Source organism: Stenella coeruleoalba (assembly GCF_951394435.1).
Source record: "Stenella coeruleoalba genome assembly, chromosome: 4".
Classification (NCBI taxonomy): Eukaryota; Metazoa; Chordata; class Mammalia; order Artiodactyla; family Delphinidae; genus Stenella; species Stenella coeruleoalba.
Genome location: NC_137149.1, coordinates 48,948,451 through 48,967,243, shown reverse-complemented (window position 1 = coordinate 48,967,243; position 18,793 = coordinate 48,948,451). Strand labels below are relative to the sequence as shown.

The following is an 18,793-nucleotide window of genomic DNA, read 5'->3' as shown; positions in this document are numbered from 1 at the left end:
AAAGATAGAATTAGTGATTTCTGTGCAAGAATGGTTGAAATTATCCATATAATAAAGCATTTCCTCCATAATTCTCCTTGGATTCATGATACTTCTTGAGATATCTCTTTTTTATAATTCTGTACTTTATACAACTTTCTCAACTACAGTGAAGTAAAAAGAGGATATGTATCAAACTGATGTTAGTACTCATGGTAAACAAATATAAAAACAGACATGCACATTTATTTCAACTATAGGCTGAAACAGAGTATGTGAAGATATTCACAGATTCTGAGTTCACGTGACAATTTGTAGCTATGACAATAGTAATGTGGCTAATAAACTTCCATATTGCTACAGTAAGAAGTTTTTATATTTATAAAGAAAACAGATGATGATGGTGATGATTTTGTTAGGGAATAAGAATTCTTTAAATAAATTCAAGATAATTTATTTAATTTCACCACTTAAGTTTATTTATAGATTAAAGCTACTTAGTGGTGATGATGATCTCCCACTTTTTCTATCCATCAGTGTCAAGAACTGCACTGTTCAACAGGGTAGCCACTAAACACCTTGGACTATTTAAATTTGAATTTAAATTAATTAAAATTAAATAAGGTGAAAAATTATCTTTGACCCTACATTAGCTACATTTCAAGTGTTAAATAGCCACCTGCTGCCACCATATTGGACAGCGCAGATCTAGAACATTTCTAACACAGAACGCACTATTAGCAATGGACACATGGGCTCACATCGTTGATTTTCAAAAAACGTCGATAAAATGAAGCATTATTCAACTTAATGCAATAGTGTGTGTTAAACAAAGGCCATTTATTTACTGTTAAGGAAGTTCTAGACATACAGAGATTCCTAGGAATCGGTCCCTAAGATAGACTGTCGGGGCCTTAGGCAGTAATGACCTTAGACTCAGGGAAGAAAAACCCTGCCCTGGCTTTGCATTTTAGAGGGCATCATCCTAGTTCTCCTCCCCAAGGGGCGAAAAATCTCCAGGGCCAAGGGATGTGGTCCCCAAGAGCCTGTGTTCCCTTTCTATTTCTAGACCTTGTCCAAGGAGCCCAGGACCCTGGAATTCACTGATCGAAAATTCCCAAGGCTACTTCCAGGGCCTGAGCAGGCCTCTTCCCAGAACTGTTCTCTCAAGGGAGGACCTCACAACCAGTGTATGCACTCCTAGGACTGAGGGGTTGCCAAGGGGTGGCTGTTTGAGGGTGTGCAGGGAGCTTGGCTGAGTGGGCTGGGGCATCCACACCTGTGCGGAAAGCCCCTCTTGTTCATCAACGGAGCTGGAACAGGAAGCAAAAGTGATGGAAGTATGTGTAGACTGAGGGCTGGGGTCTGGCTCTTCCCTCCTTGCCATGTATGGGGTGGAGCTCCAACGTAACTAAGAGCTCTGTGCACATGCCTGGCCTTCCAGGTCGTTATTAAGGTATATTTTTCAAGATAGGAGCACAGAATATATTTTATTTGTAAGCTTGATATATTCTTTGTAAATATTTAAACATAGGGTACTTGAACCCCGGTCTTGCAAATGTTAGGGCGGGGCTGACTGCCTTCCCTAGAATAATCCATTCAGCTGGGGTTTCTTGGCTGGTTTGCTCACAATTGCTCTAACTGGTTACATCTGAGGTATCTTTGGATGCCAGAGGGAAATTTCTTTTTCCAAAGGCTGCCGGTCCAGCGAGGCCCCGATGCATCCTTTGAAAGGGTTATAAGTGGAATTGCTGAAGGCCAGAAACGGCTTTGGAGGGTCCTCTTTCCGGGAGAGGAACCTGTTCCTAGCTCTCCTGTATTCGGGACAAATGAGACCAAGGTGTGCGAAGAGAAGGCTCGCGATCCCTGCGTGGGGAGAGAGGTGGGAAGGCGAGTCCTTTGAAGATAGTTGGTTTGGGGCACTACCTCTCTCCTTGCCTTTCTCCAAAGAAATTCAGCCCTGCTCTCCTCCCTCACCCCAAGCCTGGGACTGGGGCTCGCCGGGTGGTACGGGCGGCCCCCAGGGGCGCACAGGGTGCCTTTGTCTGGAGGGCGGCGAAGGAGGAGGAGGGAAGCGTGCCAGACAGTGGCCACTGTGGCTGGAGTTTGGGCTAGAACTTTCTTCCGCCCTCTCCACGAGTTACCGTACTCCCGCGGGCCCACAACTCCTGCCCGGAAGCCGGGCACGCGTGGGGTCGTGGACACGCGACGGGCGGCGCTGGCCTGGGAGCGCCAACATCCTTCCCGGAGCCACGGGTGGCGGGCGCTGAGGGGACAGGAGACCACGAGGTGGAGGAGGAGGAGAAAAAGGAGGAAGAGAAAAAAGGGAAGGGAGGGAGGGGAGGAAGGGGGGAGAAGGAGGAGGAAGGGGGGAGGAGGGGGAGGAGGGGGAGGAGAAAGGGCGGGGGCGGCGGCAGGCGGGGAGGAGCCGCCGCGGGCAGTGGCCGGCGGAGGCGGCGCTCCCGCTCGGCTGTAGAGCAGCGCAGGGACCCGCGCGGCCGTGACCCGGCGGCCACCCAGAGGCCGAGCGCGGCTGCAGCGGACAAAGGAGCATGTTGGCGCGGAGGAGGGCGCGCCCTCTGGCCGCCACAAGGCTCCGGGCGCCCCCGGGCCCGCGCTGCGCTCCCGTCCGCCCTGGCGCCGGGGCGGCCCGCTAGGCCAGTGCTCTGCCGCTCGGCCGGCAGGCCCCGACCCGCCGCCCAGCCCGCAGCATGGAGCCGCCCGAGCGCCTGCGGGGACGCGCGCCGCCGCCTCTGTTGCTGCCGCTGGCTCTGCTCGCGCTGCTGGGAGGCGGCGGCGGGGCCGCGGCGCTGCCTCTGGGCTGCAAGCACGACGGGCGGCCCCGAGGGGCCGGCAGGGCGGCGGGCGCCGCCGAGGGCAAGGTGGTGTGCAGCAGCCTGGAGCTCGCGCAGGTCCTGCCCCCGGACACGCTGCCCAACCGCACGGTCACCCTGTGAGTAGCCCGCGGGGCGCCGCTCTGCCCAAGCGCCCGGTCCCCTCCCTCCTTCCCTGCCGGCGCTCTCTGTCGTGCCGCTTCTCTCTCCGCGCGACTTGCAAAAGGGTCCCGCCGGCACCCCTGTGCCTTTGTGTGAATGAAGCTGCGGGCAGGGCTGGTGCTGGGCAAGGCCCGGGGGGCTCGGCCTGGGAACGTTTCTGCGGCAGGCGAGCAGATGTGTCCCCGAGCTGCCTCCGAGCTCCGCTAGTTTGCAAAGTAAAAGTTTTCGGGTTCCCCGCGCGGTCCGGGCGCGGCGCTTTTGAGCTGCGTGGTGCCACGTGAGGATGGAAGTAAACAGGCAGTCCGCAGAGTTAAAGCTCATTCATCCAGTGCGTGGGCTGCCGGAAAACACAGTGCTAGGTTAGATTCGCCAGTCCTTCAGCTTCTTCCAACTTAAGTTACTTGGACGCAAGTTTGCAGGATACTAAAGCAGCACGAGGACTTTGAACGCCCCGGTGTGTGATCCCCAAACCCCCAGACTGTTTTCTTCGCTTTTGCTATCTTAGTTTTACTACAGTTAAAGAGCACCTTTTAAAATAGAGTTGTTTTTAAGGGCCAGAAATATATTTCAGATGAAATCGTGCAACTTCCAGCTCCGTTTTCTTGGGTGTGAGCGCTCATCTTTTTAAAAGCCGAGAACTTCGGATTTGCAAACTGTGGGTTTGCTGAGGCTTGCAACTCAAGGACTTGATTTTCAGATTGAGTTTCCACCTGGAAGGAAAAATTTTTGGTCTCGTTACTCAGTTTGTGTTACGATTCACGGTCCAGTTTTGCAAGCGTGGTTCTGCCAATTCTAGCTGAACCCGTGTCCCCAGTGACTCTTGATTTTATTTTCTGAACGACGAATTGGTTTGGGAAGGCTTGAAAGTGTTTCTAATGGGTATTTTGTCGAACTGAAATATGAGTCCCTCGGCGCCGTCTTCCTCTATGTTGTTGTTTTGGTTGGTTCCCTAAAAAAGAATCAAGGCTGCCACTGTAAAAACATGAAGGCAAGGGAAGCAGCATGACCTGTGAAAGAACTTAAACTGCGGTTTCTAATTTAACCCCCAAATATGGTTTTTAATTTAACCCAAATTAACCCAAGCAGGATTTATGGGTAAGACAAGTACAAATTTCATTACCAACACCTTTGTTCTTCATTGCCATTTGTTTGAATTAGGAAAGATTTAACACAGGAAAATTGTGTGTTTGTTTATGGAGGCCCGAAAATGGTAAAAGAGTTTTTGTTTTGTTTGATTTCCTTTACCAACACTCGACCATTTGGTAGCGGCAGCAGCTGTATTTATTTCTTAGCCAGATTCTTTGAAGTGGATATTTTGGGTATGGGACCATAATTACAGTCTGGAGTCAAGTGGAGAAAACCTTTGCGTTGCCCAACTCCCTTGTTACTCTGAAGAAATTAGTCATCATACATTTGGGTTCTGGATCAGTGGCACTTAAGCTGATTCAAGTTTAGGTCGAGTTTTTCTGAACTGTCAGCAGTGGATTAAAGCAGCTACTTTAAATTGTTGATTTTGCGGGGGAAAAAAGTTGATATTACAGAAAATCACTTTTCAGCATATTATCAAACTATTTCACTGAATTTTTTTGAGCTGATTAAAATATAAGTGCCTTTGAAATGCCATTTTAATCCTTTTTTTCACCTGAAAGCTCTTTAGATAAAAGTAAAATTAATAAAATTTATTCAGTGAATGGGAAGAAATTATACTTTATTTAAGGATCATATAAAGTTGATGTTCTGGATGAAGTTGGTTCAAGGTGTATCAGACCTGGTGGAGGGTCTTCTGGGCCAGTTTCCTCATTTTATTAGGGAATAAATCAGAGGGTCGCTGTGGATAAGGGACTTGTCCAAGTTCCCATGGTGAACGCCTGGCAAGGGGTCCGTGTCCCAGATCCCTGCCCTGCAGTTCAGATGTTTTCTCATCATCACCCCTTGTCTTCATCTTCTTAGTTCAACACGGTTTTTTATTGAACTGAGGTCGTGGGCAGTATGTTGAGGTTTGGACTAGGTGTTAGTTTCCTAGGACTATGGTAAATTACCACAAATTTGACGGCTTAAACAACAAACTTCTTCTTATGCAGTGCTGGAGGTCAGAGGTCTGAAATCAAGGGTTTCAGCAGGGCCATGCTCCCTCCAAAGGCTCCGGGGGAGAATCCTTGATTCTTTCAGCTTCTGACATTACTTGGCTTGTGGCAACCCAACTCCAATCTCTGCCTCTGTCTTCGCACGGCCTTCCCTTTGTGTGTCTCTCAAATACTCTTCTTTCTCTTCTAAGACACCAGTCATTAAATTTAGGGTCCACCGGAAGTCCAGGATGATCTCATCTAGAGATCTGTGACTTAGTTACATCTGCAAAGACCCTGTTTCCAAACAAGTTTACTTTCAGAGGTATAGGGCTGAGAACTTGGACCTATGGCTTTGGGAGACACCTTTCGGTTCACTACAAAATATAGATTAAAAACATCTTTCTTCTCCAGGAACTTACGGTATTTGGGGAGAGAGATTCATGAATAAGTCTCAGGACAGTATGGTAAACGGTCTAATATCAGGGTGCACAAGTAGAAAAAGGAACCCAGAAGAGGGCAACCGAGGCCCCTTTAGGGCATAGTGGGTGGGATGGAGGATCTGAGGATCCAGAGTCAATTTGAGAAGGATGAGAAAGGTGATAGTGAAGGAAATGGTGAGGCAATGAGGGGATGGAAGGTGGGAGCCCCCAGCATGCCCACAGGTGTGGAGATGCTTGTGAAGCCATGCATTTGATATTGCTTGAAAGTCAGGGGCAAGTATCTAGTGCCTGGAGTGGTGGTGGTGGCGTTGGGGCGCGGTGGGGGGCAGGTCAAGGTCAGACAGGCTCTCTGGTGGGAGTTTTCATTCCTTAGGTGTGGCCAAGCATTTTCAGCTGAGCTGTGATGCAGGTGTTGCATGGAAAGTTGATAGGGGTTGAAAGGATGGCAAGGATTGAAGTTTTCTTTTTTCTTTCTTTAATAATGAAAAATAAGGCCTTTTCTACTTAGTGGATGAACTGGACCTCAATATATTGATAGCTTAAAGCTCAGATCTTTCAACTATTTTTTTTTTTTTTTGCGGTATGCGGGCCTCTCACTGCCGTGACCTCTCCCGTTGCGGAACCGGACGCGCAGGCCCAGCGGCCATGGCCCACGGGCCCGACCTCTCCGCGGCACGCGGGATCCCCCGGACCAGGGCACGAACCCACGTCCCCTGCATCGGCAGGCGGACTCCCAACCACTGCGCCACCAGGGAAGCCCTCAACTGTCTTAGTGAACAACACACTTTCATAGCCATGTTTCTAGAGAGGTCTGGCAGAAATCCTCAGCTTGACCTGTTTTTTGTATCTCATGTAGCCTTTTGTATTAAAGGATTAAATTCCGTTTATTATTCTTATACACACGTGGAATAAAAATTTAACTGCATTTAATGTTTTTGTTGGAAATCTGTTTACTTTATTCCTATGTTTTATATGAGATGCTCAATATTAAGTTTTAAAAATTCTGAGGACATCAGTGGTAGAAGGTTGTACAGATTTAGCCCTGCCTTTCCAACGGTGTTTTCCTCATGATGCTACGTGGCGATTCTACTTCATCAAATGTTATGTTTGTTTGCTATCAGAAAACTGATAATTGGACGTCACCAGTGTATGCAGCTCAGTGCCAGGTCCACAAAAAGAAGTGCTTGTATTGTTTGGAAACTTAAACCTGGTTGGAGAGAGAAGATTTGCACTAAAGCAAAGCAGATATCTCAGGAACAATCACAGAATGTCTGTAATTAAGTAATAAATCCTGTACTGCTGATTGTTTAAATGCTTTAGGAAGCCTGAAAAGAGGAGAGAGCAGTGGGGCTGTGGAGGCATTGGAAGAGTTTTTCATTTTCTTGGAGAAGTTAGGACTTGAGCATGGCTCAAGGGGAGTGAAAGATGGGGTTTTGGGGGCGGGGGAGGGCATTCTGCAGTAACAGTGAGGGGTGGTGACGGACTGGCCCCACTGAAATGCAGAGAGGGTTTTTGGAACCATTGGTCTATCCATGGTATTTCAAGCACGGTTCTGACCAAGGTCAGTTAGGGGAGAGTGTACAGATGGGAGGTGGAGGGGGCCCAGGCTGAAGCCTCCTGGAGCAGTGGAAGAGCCTGAGAAGGAAGGAGCCTCTGGTGAGGTAGGGGGAGCACCTGGGGAGTATCTGGTCATAGAAGCCAAGAGAAGTTCAGGTTTGAAGCCAGGAATTGGGGGCGCCCCAGTTGAGAGATGCTGAGAGATGAGGAACAGTAAGGCCAAGCTGGATTTGACAGCCTGGCGCTTTGGTGCCCTCCGTGGATTAGAGGCTGCGGAAGACAGGTTGGGGTGGATTGAAGGGAGAACAGGGTGAGGATGGTGGTGATAACACCTCGATGAGGAAGAAGTTTGGTGTGATGGAAAGGGAACGTTAGCGCCTGAGTATGGTTGGGAATAGTTGGGGAGAGGGTGAAATGCACGATGGAAGGTGAGATGGGATGGGAGCTGGAGTGCAGGTGGGAGGTTTGGTTTTTGATGCAGCAGGATGTCCCATCCTCACATGGTGAAAGGAGGGAGCGCAGGCAGAGAGGCAGGCAGGAGGCTGTGGGCAGGGCAGGTGGGATGAAGAGGGCTTTGCTGCCCCCTTGCTTTTATTTTCTTAAAGACCTAGAGGCAGGGTGAGGGAGGAGGAGTGAGTAGATGGTGTGAAGAGGAAGGTGAAAGAGGAGTGAAGTGGTTCTTTTGGAAAGTGAGAGAGTGACCGTGCTGGGGATGGCAGAAATGTCACTGGAGTGGAGTTGTGTACGTTTTGCCTTGTGATCCAGTTCAAAGGGAGATGGTCAGCGCTGTTATTTCTCTCCAGCTGCATTCAGTTTAGAGATGAGGAGCGCTGGGATTAGCCAGGCTGCTGCTTTGCCAGGTGAGGGCAACAGAGGGAGAGAAGAAGAAGCAGGGTGATTTTTGTTGTTGCTGTTTTCGGCCACGCTGCGCGGCTCGCAGGATCCTAGTCCCCCGACCAGGAACCGAACCCGGGCCCTCGGCAGTGAAAGCACAGAGTCCTAACAACTGGACCGCCAGGGAATTCCCAAAGAGCAGGGTGATTTTAATGAACAGCCCCCAAAGCTGTCGTGGCCTGAATTCTAGTGGGTCATGGGTAAGGTTTTTTGGGTTTTTTTCCCCTGGTACGCGGGCCTCTCACTGTTGTGGCCTCTCCCGTTGCGGAGCACAGGCTCTGAACGCTCAGGCTCAGCGGCCGTGGCTCACGGGCCCAGCAGCTCCGCGGCATGTGGGATCTTCCCGGACCGGGGCACGAACCCATGTCCCCTGCATCGGCAGGCGGACTTTCAACCACTGCGCCACCAGGGAAGCCCCCAATGGGTAAGGTTTTTAATCTTTGAATGCAAGGTCTCCTATACCTCTGTAGCTGTATTTCCCGATACTCAGCACAGCTTTTCCCCCCATGCACATTGATTGAGACACTGTTAATTTTGTAGGCTCAGTGCTGAGTGCTAGGTATTCAGGGATAAAATAAGACATGATTCTTTCATTCAAGGATCAGTCTTATACACAAATTCTCTGCTTAACCAAAGTGTGCATCTCATTGTCCCCTGAGCAGATTTGTATTTTGCTTCCTGTGTGCCTTGGCTAAGTCTGCCACTCTCTCCTAGTATCCCTTTTCTGGTAAATTGTGGGTCCTTCTCAATCCAGCTCATCTGCTATGAACTCTTCTTTCTCTCTTCCAGTGCTCTGATCCTTCCCTAGCGCTTCTTATCTGTGCTCTTCTGTCACTTTATAGATACTTGATGCTCTCATAAATGCACAGGCCCTCAAAGGAAGGGCTCTGAGACCTCAGTGGGTGGGAACATAATTGTCTTTATTGGTAAGCGTAATGCCAATAAAGGTAGGACTGTATCTTGGGAGGTCAGGACAAGTAGAGGGATGTGAATTCAAATTTTTACCCTACTATGGCAAATGAGAACATTTATTTAGTTTAGGTCAGCATTTCACAGCTGTTGGATCCCCTATTCAAGAACGGGTCTAGTAAATCTATGGACAGTTACATTTGAACTGCATGTTCTTATGTGTATGATAAGCACACACGTTAGGCAGTGTGCTGGCAAGTTGCTCAGAAATATTGCAGAATTTTGGGCAGATTTAGGCATTTGGTCCATGAAAGCAAGTCTTAAGTTTTTCCAGTGTGATGAGAAGGTTTTGCATGACCCAGCCCCTGAATCCTGTTGCTTCGTGCCCGCTTGGAGTCCTCTGGCATCAGGAGTAGATGAGAGAAGTTGGTGGGTTTGGCAGTAAATCAGAAATAAAATACCAGAAACAAAAGAAAACAGGAGGGCTTCCCTGGTGGCGGCGCAGTGGTTGAGAATCTTTAGGCTAATGCAGGGGACGCGGGTTCGAGTCCTGGTCTGGGAGGATCCCACATGCCGCGGAGCAACTAGGCCCGTGAGCCACAACTACTGAGCCTGCGCATCTGGAGCCTGTGCCCCGCAACAAGAGAGGCCGCGACAGTGAGAGGCCCACGCACCGCGATGAAGAGTGGCCCCCGCTTGCCACAACTAGAGAAAACCCTCGCACGGAAACGAAGACCCAACACAGCAATAAAAATAAATAGATAAACTAATAAATTCCTACCCCCAACATCTAAAAAAAAAGAAAGTAAACAGGAACTTTCGGAGGTCCTTGCCCCAATCCAGTTACAACTTCTATTCCCAAGAGCCTGTAAAGATGGCTTTTAAAAATAGGCAAAAAAACAAAAACAAAAACAAAACCGAGAGTAAAAACTCTTGAAAGTAAGTCAGGAAATGACAGGTGAAGTTTCTTACAGTAGTACTCAGTGACTTTTTTTTCCCATTTCGCTGCTTCTCTGAAAGCAGTTGTTTTCTGTATTGTCTGTATTCCTATGGAGGAATCTTTAAGTCCAGAGACCATAACTAGTTTATTGTTGTGTCAACAGTTTTCTCATAAACAGACAAAAATTAGGATACAGAATTCTTTAAATTTTAGTAACTTATTAAGTCAGTTTTTGCAAAAATTAGGAAGCTGTAGATGCAGACTTGCTCAATGAGTTTTTAATTGTTGCCTGACTAAATTTATTCTAATATCATTTTATGATTTATGCACGGTTTAGCTTGCATTTATGTTCAAGTGCAGACAGTTTTAGTCTGAAGAGGGGGTTTTAAAGTAAGCAGTCTCGCCCAAGCTGTTTTTCTTTCCCCCACCACTAATCTTTTAAGAAATTTTGCCTGTGTAGTGAGGGAATCTCCTGCGTGTTGGATGGGGTGGGCCAGAGCTGTAGCTGGTGCCTCACAGAAGGGACACATTTCTCCTGGCCACTGGTAGTGCCATGCTGGGCACATTGCAGATATTGGGCTTTTCACTCAGGGAAACATTTCTTGTCCTCAGATCCCTCCAGTTCAGGACCTGAAGGGAGAAAATGGAAGGGATTGGTATAAGAATTATCCAGGCCTACCCCCTCCCCACTTCATAATCCCACCCTACTTCCCCCAACACCCTGGTCTTCTTTTTCCTCTTTGTGTGCAGGCCTGGACTTAAATCTGTTTTCCTACCTACAACAGGGACCTTCCAAAGACCAGAGCTGACATCTGATAATCACTCTTCTCTAGTGGCTGTCTTTATAATTCCTCCACTAGTTTTTAAAAGTGCTTGCTTTTGCGTTCATTCAGCAGATACCCACTGCCTACTCTGCTCGTGGGCAGCTTGATTTAGGCGAGCCTGTGTGACTTTTTTTTTTTTTTTTTTTTTTTTTTGCGGTACGCGGGCCTCTCACTGTTGTGGCCTCTCCCGTCGCGGAGCACAGGCTCCCGACGCGCAGGCTCAGCGGCCGTGGCTCACGGGCCCAGCCGCTCCGCGGCACGTGGGATCCTCCCGGACTGGGGCGCGAACCCGTGTCCCCTGCATCGGCAGGCGGACTCCCAACCACTGCGCCACCAGGGAAGCCCCTGTGTGACCTTTTTTTGGCCATTAGACCAGTTTTATCCTAGTCTTGCGTGCTTGTATCCCATCCTGGAACTCCACCTCCGGCCTTCCAGATGCACAATATCTGTCACACTTCTCCTGGCTCTGGCTCTTTTTGATGTGATTTAACCTGCATCTTCTTCCATTGCCACACTCTGCTAAGAGAGCTGGAGATAGCAGGGGGGTAACTGGTGGACTTTCGGGAATTATTACAGGCAATAGGGTTTGTAAAGGGAAATCTGCAAGACTGGTTTTAGGAACAGCCTCGCTAAAGGCACTGATAGACCTTTTTGGTCAGTGACCACCTTTGCTTTCCTGTCCCATCTGTCTGCCGGGCACAAAGCCTTTCCCCAGCCTAGTAGGTCTCAGATCTCCGGTAGCGCATAATCACTTCCATTATTTACAGCAGTTCTTTCCAAGCATTTTCATGTCGTGACACACACACACAGTGATTATGTTTGTGTGGAGGGTGCTCCAGGCCAGAGTCCCACTGCCCCAGGCCCTGCATCCCAGCCCCGGGTGGTCCAGTGGGGTGGGGCAGAGGCGTTTATCTCCACCTCCCCCAAACCTGGCTGCGGAGCTTGCTGTTGAGATTTTCCACCTTGTGTTGAATCACCTGGGAACATTAAAAGTTCAGATGCCTGGGCCACAGATCTCGTGATCTGATTTGACTGGTCCAGGATGGGACCTGGAAGTTGGTATGTTTCACGGCTCTGCAGGTGCTTCTGTTGTCACCTGGGCTGAGAACCTGTTTTCTAGCAGCACAGCGACCTGAAGGAGTAACCGTCTTCACCAGCTGCCATCTGCTGCAACAAAAGAAGGCAGAAGAAGGAGCAGAGGAACAGATTGAGGAACACGGTCTCAAAAGGGGGGCAGGGAGGGAGGGGACTGTTCCCAGGTGGAGCAAGGATGGGTGAAAATCAAGAGACATTTTTAGGACAGAGCTGAGAGCTTTAGAGTGGGGCCTTATGCATAAGAGAGAAGAAAAATGACTTTGTAAAGTGGCAAGTGATGTGCTGAAGTTGGATTTAATACCAAGTCATGGGGTTAAGGGCAATAAAATTTTGGAGATGTGTTGTGGTACTAAAGGAATGAACTGAGAAAGTCTGAGGGCAGCAAGCATTTGTCCAAACCAGTATTTGAGGGCCTGATACTCAGATGGAATAGGCAACGAAACACATATGGCCCCTGCCTCCGTCTACCTTAAATCCTTTATTTTATATTAAATTTAAAATAGAGATTTATTTCCAGTAATAATTCATTACTAATATAAAATAATAAAATAGTATAGAGAAACTATGAGAGGCCCAATTCCCCAAATATCTGCCTGCTCTGGGAATTTTGTTTTTCAGTCTTTACTAGTCTGGTAAGTTAAAAAGAAAAAAATGCTTATTTTAATTTACATTCTGATTATAAGTGAAGTTTAATATAGTTTGACATGTCTACAAAAGAGTCATTTGTATTTGGCTGCCTTCTCTGTACAGTTTTAGTTTCTAGTAGCTTTTTCCCTCCCCAGTTGACACATTTTGTTTAAGAAGCCACTTCTCATCTGATAATACATTTCTTTCATTATTTTCTTACTGCTTTGGCTGGGACTAAGGAGACAGGACTGTGGGCATCTCTGTCCTATTCTTGACTTGAGAACGGACAGGCATGTTGGGCAGACGAGGACAAGAGATTTCCTCTAGCAGGGCACATAACTTTGTTGCTAGGCTAAATCCACTCGTATAACAGGCAGCCATTTGCTAGTTGCTTTTAGCTCTTTATCAATTCGCATGACTGACATTCTTGGTTCTTAGTTTAAGTAAAATAAAAAATCCCTTTTGTCCTTTCTTTCTTCCCATATTTTGCCTTGTTAAGTTTAAATTTACATGTTTGAACTGTGCATATTTGAAATCTTTTGTTCCTGAGAAATCAGGATGGGGGAGGGGGAAGGGCAAATCTGTGGAATATAATCCTATACAAAGAAGGCTAAATTGTCCATCACCCTCACTACCTACTTCTTAGAATATTTTTATTAAATTCTTCTGGTTGACAGTGGCGTGAACATGAAGAAAATCTTTTGGCAGGATTGCTAGCCCTACATGTAAAAGCGGTGCTTTCACCTAGTCAAGAATTGTACACAAGTCCCTTCTCATCCCCAGTTTCAGTTGCTCATGGTTAACCATGGTCCGAAAATATTAAATGGAAAATTCCAGAAATAATTCATAAGTTTTAAATTGTGCACCATTCTGACTAGCATGATGAAACCTCGCTCTGTCCTGCCTGGGATGTGAATCATCCCTTTGTCCAGCGTACCCGCCTGTTAGTCACTTAGCAGCCGTCTGGGTCATCTATCAGATCGACGGTCCTGGTATCTCAGTGCTTGTGTTCAAGTCACCCTTATTTTACTTCATAATGATCCCCTGAGTGTAGGAGTAGTGATGCTGGCAATTCAGATGTGCCAAAGAGAAACTGTAAAATGCTTCCTTTAAGTGAAAAGGTGAAAGTTTTAGACTTAACAAGGGAAGAAAAAGAAATCATATACTGAGGTTGCTAAGATCTACAGTAAGAACAAATCCTTTAACCATGAAATAGTGAAGGAAAAAGAATTTGTGTTAATTTTGCTGTTGCATTTCAGACTGCAAAAGTTATATGGCCACAGTGCTTGATAAGTGCTTGGTTAAGATTGATAAGACATTACATTTGTACAATGAGAGATTCTGAGAGAGACTACCTCCATAGAATCTTATTACAGTATATTGTTATAATTGTTCTAGTTTATTGTTGATGATCTCTTACTGTGCCTAATTTATAAATTAAACTTTATCAGAGTTATGTATGTATAGGAAAAAATCATAGTACAGTATATAAAGGGTTCAGTACTACCCAAAGTTTCAGGCATCTACTGGGGGTCTTGGAACATATCCCCTGCAGATAGGGAGGGACTACCGTACTTGCAGACCAAAATGTTTCCCCAGAAGAGGAATAAGCATGTCCCCAACCCAGGCTGTGGGGAAATAAAGGATCCCTGGGGTAATCTGAGCTCCTCCAGCCTTATCCCCAGCCCTCTCCCCTGCATCCCCCCAGCACAGGACATAATGCATAGTATGTGATTGTGAGTTAAATTCATTCCCTATATGAAGACATTTCTGAATTAAAATAAATAGTTCCAGGTATGTGACCTAGCTTCCCCTAGAATGTCAGTTCCATCGAGGTCAGCGAGACTGTTTTGCTCCTTCCTGCAACTGTAGCACCTAGAATAGTGGTAGGCTTTTAATTGGCATTTCTGTGATGGCCTCATATCGTGAGCCGGGTAGAAAGCAGGTTGTAAATTGTGTTGAGGATGACACTTCAGTCTAAACCCTCCTGAGATTTAAATGAAGGAAACTTAAAGCAGGCTTTGGAGATGTAACTGTAATACAGATTCTGTAATGCAGTTGTTAAACTTTTCTTTCTTTAAGACTGCTTGAATCTAAGTCTAATTAAATTGATTCATTTCCCATCAAGATAAGACTTAAAAGCAATTCTTTGTTTTAAGTGCAATTCTTCCCAACTCTTTTCTCATGAAAAGGCAAAGAGAAATTGACTAGGGGTGTATTCATCTCTAGTACTGTGTTTTAAGACAGATGGGCTTTCTATTAGATTATTTGTTTTAACCTTTGATTTGTTTGTTTTAAACAAGACCAAGTGTGATCTCTCCCTTTCTAGCGAAGATTTGATGAGAATCCTAAGTCTTTCGGATACCATGTGGCTTGCAGTCCACCCTGGCAATCAGTGCTAGGCTGACTCCTCCGTTCCTTGTGACCACATCCTACCTCACGTTTGCTTGCATTGCTGCAGGTGTCGTACTGTTTGGAATGATTTATTTACGGTTCCCGCTCTCTTACCAGATTGTGAACTCTTTTTTTAAAAAATTGAAGTATAATTGATTTAGTTTCAGATATACAACATAGTGATTCAATATTTTTATAACTTTGAATGGAGTATAATCTGTAACGAAATAGTGTCTATATTTCTCTGTGCTGTACAATCTATCTTTGTTGCTTATTTAATACATTGTAGTTTGTATCCCTTAATCCCATTCCCCTGTATTGCCCCTCTCCCCATTCCTTCTCCCCATTGGTAACCACTAGTTTGTTCTCTGTATCTGAAAGTCTGTTTTTGTTTTGTTATATCCATCCCTTTGTTTTATTTTTTAGATTCCACATATAAGTGGTAACATAGAGTGTTTGTCTTTCTCTGACTTACTTCTCTTAGCGTAGTACTCTGTAGGTCTATCCACATTGTTGCAAAGGGCAGAATTCCATCCTTGTTTATGGCTTAGTAATGTTCCATTGTATACATATACCACGTTTTCTTTATCCATTCAACTGTCAGTGGACACTTAGGTTGCTTCCATATCTTGGCAATTGTAAATAATGCTGCTATGAACATTAGGGTGCAAATTAGCGTTTTCATTTTCTTCAGATGTATACTCAGCAGTGGAATTTCTGGATCATATGGTAGTTCTGTTTTTCATTTTTTGAGGAACCTCCATGTTGTTTTCCATGGTGGCCGCGCCAGATTGTGAACTCTTGATGGTGATGTTTATCTCTGTATTCTCTGTGTCTATCACATAAACACGCAGTAAGTCTTTGTATAAAGAAGTATCATTTTCCCCACCATTTTTTTCCCCAGGTAGAATTAGGGGAAGAATCTTACATTATTTTTAACACAAGATGATGAATCTATCGTAGATAAGCTCGAGAGTCTTCAAAGCAGAATACCCTACCTACAAGGTCAAGGCTTAAACTCCCACTCTGCTTTCGATAGTGAAAAGTGCTTCTCTTTTGCCCAGATTATTTCATTTTCTTCCTCCCCTTTTCTTGATCTGTTTCCCTCCTACTTCTTGAGAAACTATCACTTATCATTTCAGCTTCTCTCCTAGTTTGTGATGTTTCTCCTTGGCATACATAGCCTCTGTTTAAAAAAAAAACCCAAAAACAAACAAAAAAACTCCCCTCCCCCAAACCACCCTTGTAGCAGCACCATGTTGGAGTAGTTACTCTTCTTCCTTCACAATTAACCTTCTTGAAAGGGAGGCGTGAATCCATCCCTGCAGTACCTTACCTTTTATTTGTTTCAGTCCATTGTTGTCTAGTTTCTGCACTGTGCCTTGCCTGGAATCTGCTTAGATTCAAAGATCTTTCATTCCTCCACTGCGTGTGTATAGTCTTCTTCTGGTCACCACATCTGTTACCATGATGCCTTAATTATTGAATTTCAGCAATTTGACATGGTTTGGGCTCAGAAGCTCCTATGGGGAAATGGCTAGCTTGGTTGCATGGTTTCCTGCCAAGATGGGCCACAAAGAGCAGTACCTCCTTAGGGGATGGTGTGCTTTTGAAGGCAAAGCCCTAGGGAGTGGGTGTCATCTACTCTGAACCATGATAAGTAGAGATTGTCTACTTGAGATTATGGCCTACTTAGAGAACCCTAGTTAACTGTCTGCTATGACTTGATTTTTCAGGGCTCCTTGCTGGAAGAAAAAAAAATGTCTTTGAGTTCTTCCCTCAGGGATAAAGTTGAAAAACTTGCCCATCAGTTTAGCTAGAACAGCTTAGCAACCACAGACTGGGGCCATGATGTAAGAACTTTGTCAGATTTTCCCTTTTTAAGCTTTGTTAGTCTTTCCATCATTTTTCATCTTAGTTTTTATAGAACTTTAAAAATTGGAGATGTCCTGTTACCGCATGGAGTAGAGATGAGGGGGGATTATGGAGACTTCCTATACTAAGTCTGAGTACGCCCAGAGTGAGAGTAGATGGTGACAGCTTGTAAATGGAAAGTGTTTATTTTTCTGTTGGGAGGTTGATAGTAAAGCCAATGTGAAGATCCTTCTCATTGTTCTTTCTAGAGTGTGGGATTGGGCTTCCCTGGTGGCGTAGTGGTTGAGAGTCCGCCTGCTGATGCAGGGGACACAGGTTCGTGCCCTGGTCCGGGAAGATCCTACATGCCGCGGAGTGGCTGGGCCCTTGAGCCACGGCCGCTGAGCCTGCGCGTCCGGAGCCTATGCTCCGTAATGGGAGAGGCCGCAACAGTGAGAGGCCTGCGTACCGCAAAAAAAAAAAAAGAGTGTGGCATTTCAGGAAACTTCTTAGCTTTCTGTTGAAATTAAATTTGGTAGACCTGCTGTTTCTATTTCTACTTCTGTTGAAACCTTAAAGCATCCATGATTGAGTTAGCTAATGTAGGTGGTTAAAAACTTCTAATGCTAGTTCGACTTTCTCCCAAATCCGGTTTGGTAATTATCTTAAACTACTGTAAGTAGTGCAAACTAAGGTGTCTAAAGCGCCTTGGCCTCCAGAACTTTATGTAGTTGACCCTTGAAAAACATGGATTTGAACTGTGTGGTTACACTTATATGAGTGGAAGTTTTTCAGGCGTTCAGTACTATAGTACTGCACTATCTGAGGTGGGTTGAATCCGTAGTTGTGGAGGAACCGTGTATAGTGAGAGCTGACTATAGGTTATTATTCAGATTTTCCACTGAGTGGAGGGTTGCTGCCCTCACCTCCATGTTTTTCAAGGGTCCACTATGTGTCAGTGCCCTGAGCTGATTTACAAGTTCTAATGACTGCCAACATTGCGATGTTTATCGTGTGCCGTGTACTGTGCCACGTGCCCCACATACACATCCCAGCTGGTAAAACAATCTCATAAGGTTGGCATTGTTCCTATTTTTTCAGGTGTGCCAACTGAGCGTGGACAGGTAAATTGATCTTCTCAAGTTACACACCTTTTCGGCTTCTGGCCTAGGACTGTGGCCTTTAGGCCTGTAATTCTCACTATTGTTCTGTTCATAAAAGTCACAGACAACCTAAATGCTCATGTTGGCAGTAGGGTTTGAGAATAAGCGTTAGTAGAACAAAAGATATGCGGGAACTTGTTTACTTTGAACCATTGCCTTAGAGCTGGCTGACTGATGGGAAAACAAAGTAACTAGTACTTACTGTGTCCTAGTAACTGAAGGAAAGAAATTTAACATCTCATTTGCTATCATCAGGAGGTTGCGGGAACGATCAGAGCGTCCTACTTAGGACTGCAGTGTAGTATTATTGATTATTAAATAGTCCTCTTACCTGCATTCTTGAGATTGAAAATTTTATCCTGGTGTAATAAATGACCTATCTCAAATATAGCTGCCCTATTAAGATGAAAGGAATACTCACATCATAGCGGGTAGTTGCATTTTTGGTGGGTCTCCGTGGGAAGTGAAAAGAATGCATAACACTCTTTTTTTAGGGAACGCTCCCAACTACCTGTCACAGTTATGCCTGGGTAAGCCGGGAACTGGCACGCCTATCCCATATTTGATAAAGATGACCAGAAAGCAGGATACAGAGGAAATAGCAACGAGACTGAATGGATACGGGGCCTTACGTTAGCTTTGCTACCAAGTAGAATGGTGACCCTTAGCACATCATAATTTTTTGGCTCTCACTTTCCTGAAGAGGAAAATGAGGTTTTGGACTAGATTATCTTTAAGGCTCTTTAACTGCTGAAATTCAAGATTACTGTGATATTTTAAAAAAATCCACAGAGTTCATGTGCACATTGAATGAAGCTCAAATTATGTCTTAGAAGGAATTCATTTCATTATAATAGTAACCAAGTGCAGGGATGTTTTCTTAGCCGCATGCCTTTTCTCACCGCTCTAGGCTGATTGCCCCTCACTCACTGACTGAGACCTGCCCTCGTTCCCTGGGGCTGATCCCAATATTGGGACCTTGTGCTTTCATCCTATTAACTGTTTTTTTTTTTTTAAATTTTTTTTGGTCCCTGAGTTCCTGAGTTAGATCTGAA

General features: G+C 45.7%; 1 protein-coding gene across 5 annotated transcripts in view; it reads left to right on the top strand.

Moving 5' to 3' along the window:
• Window positions 1–2,409: 2,409 nt before the first annotated feature.
• ADGRA3 (adhesion G protein-coupled receptor A3) overlaps window positions 2,410–18,793 on the top strand; it is a 119,034-nt gene continuing 102,650 nt past the window's right edge. For all 5 annotated transcript variants that reach the window (XM_079920815.1, XM_079920817.1, XM_079920816.1 and 2 more), the window contains exon 1: window positions 2,410–2,932. In XM_079920815.1, coding sequence (XP_079776941.1) covers window positions 2,691–2,932 — 242 coding nt within the window. In that variant the 5' untranslated portion in view covers window positions 2,410–2,690. The remainder of the gene's footprint in view (window positions 2,933–18,793) is intronic.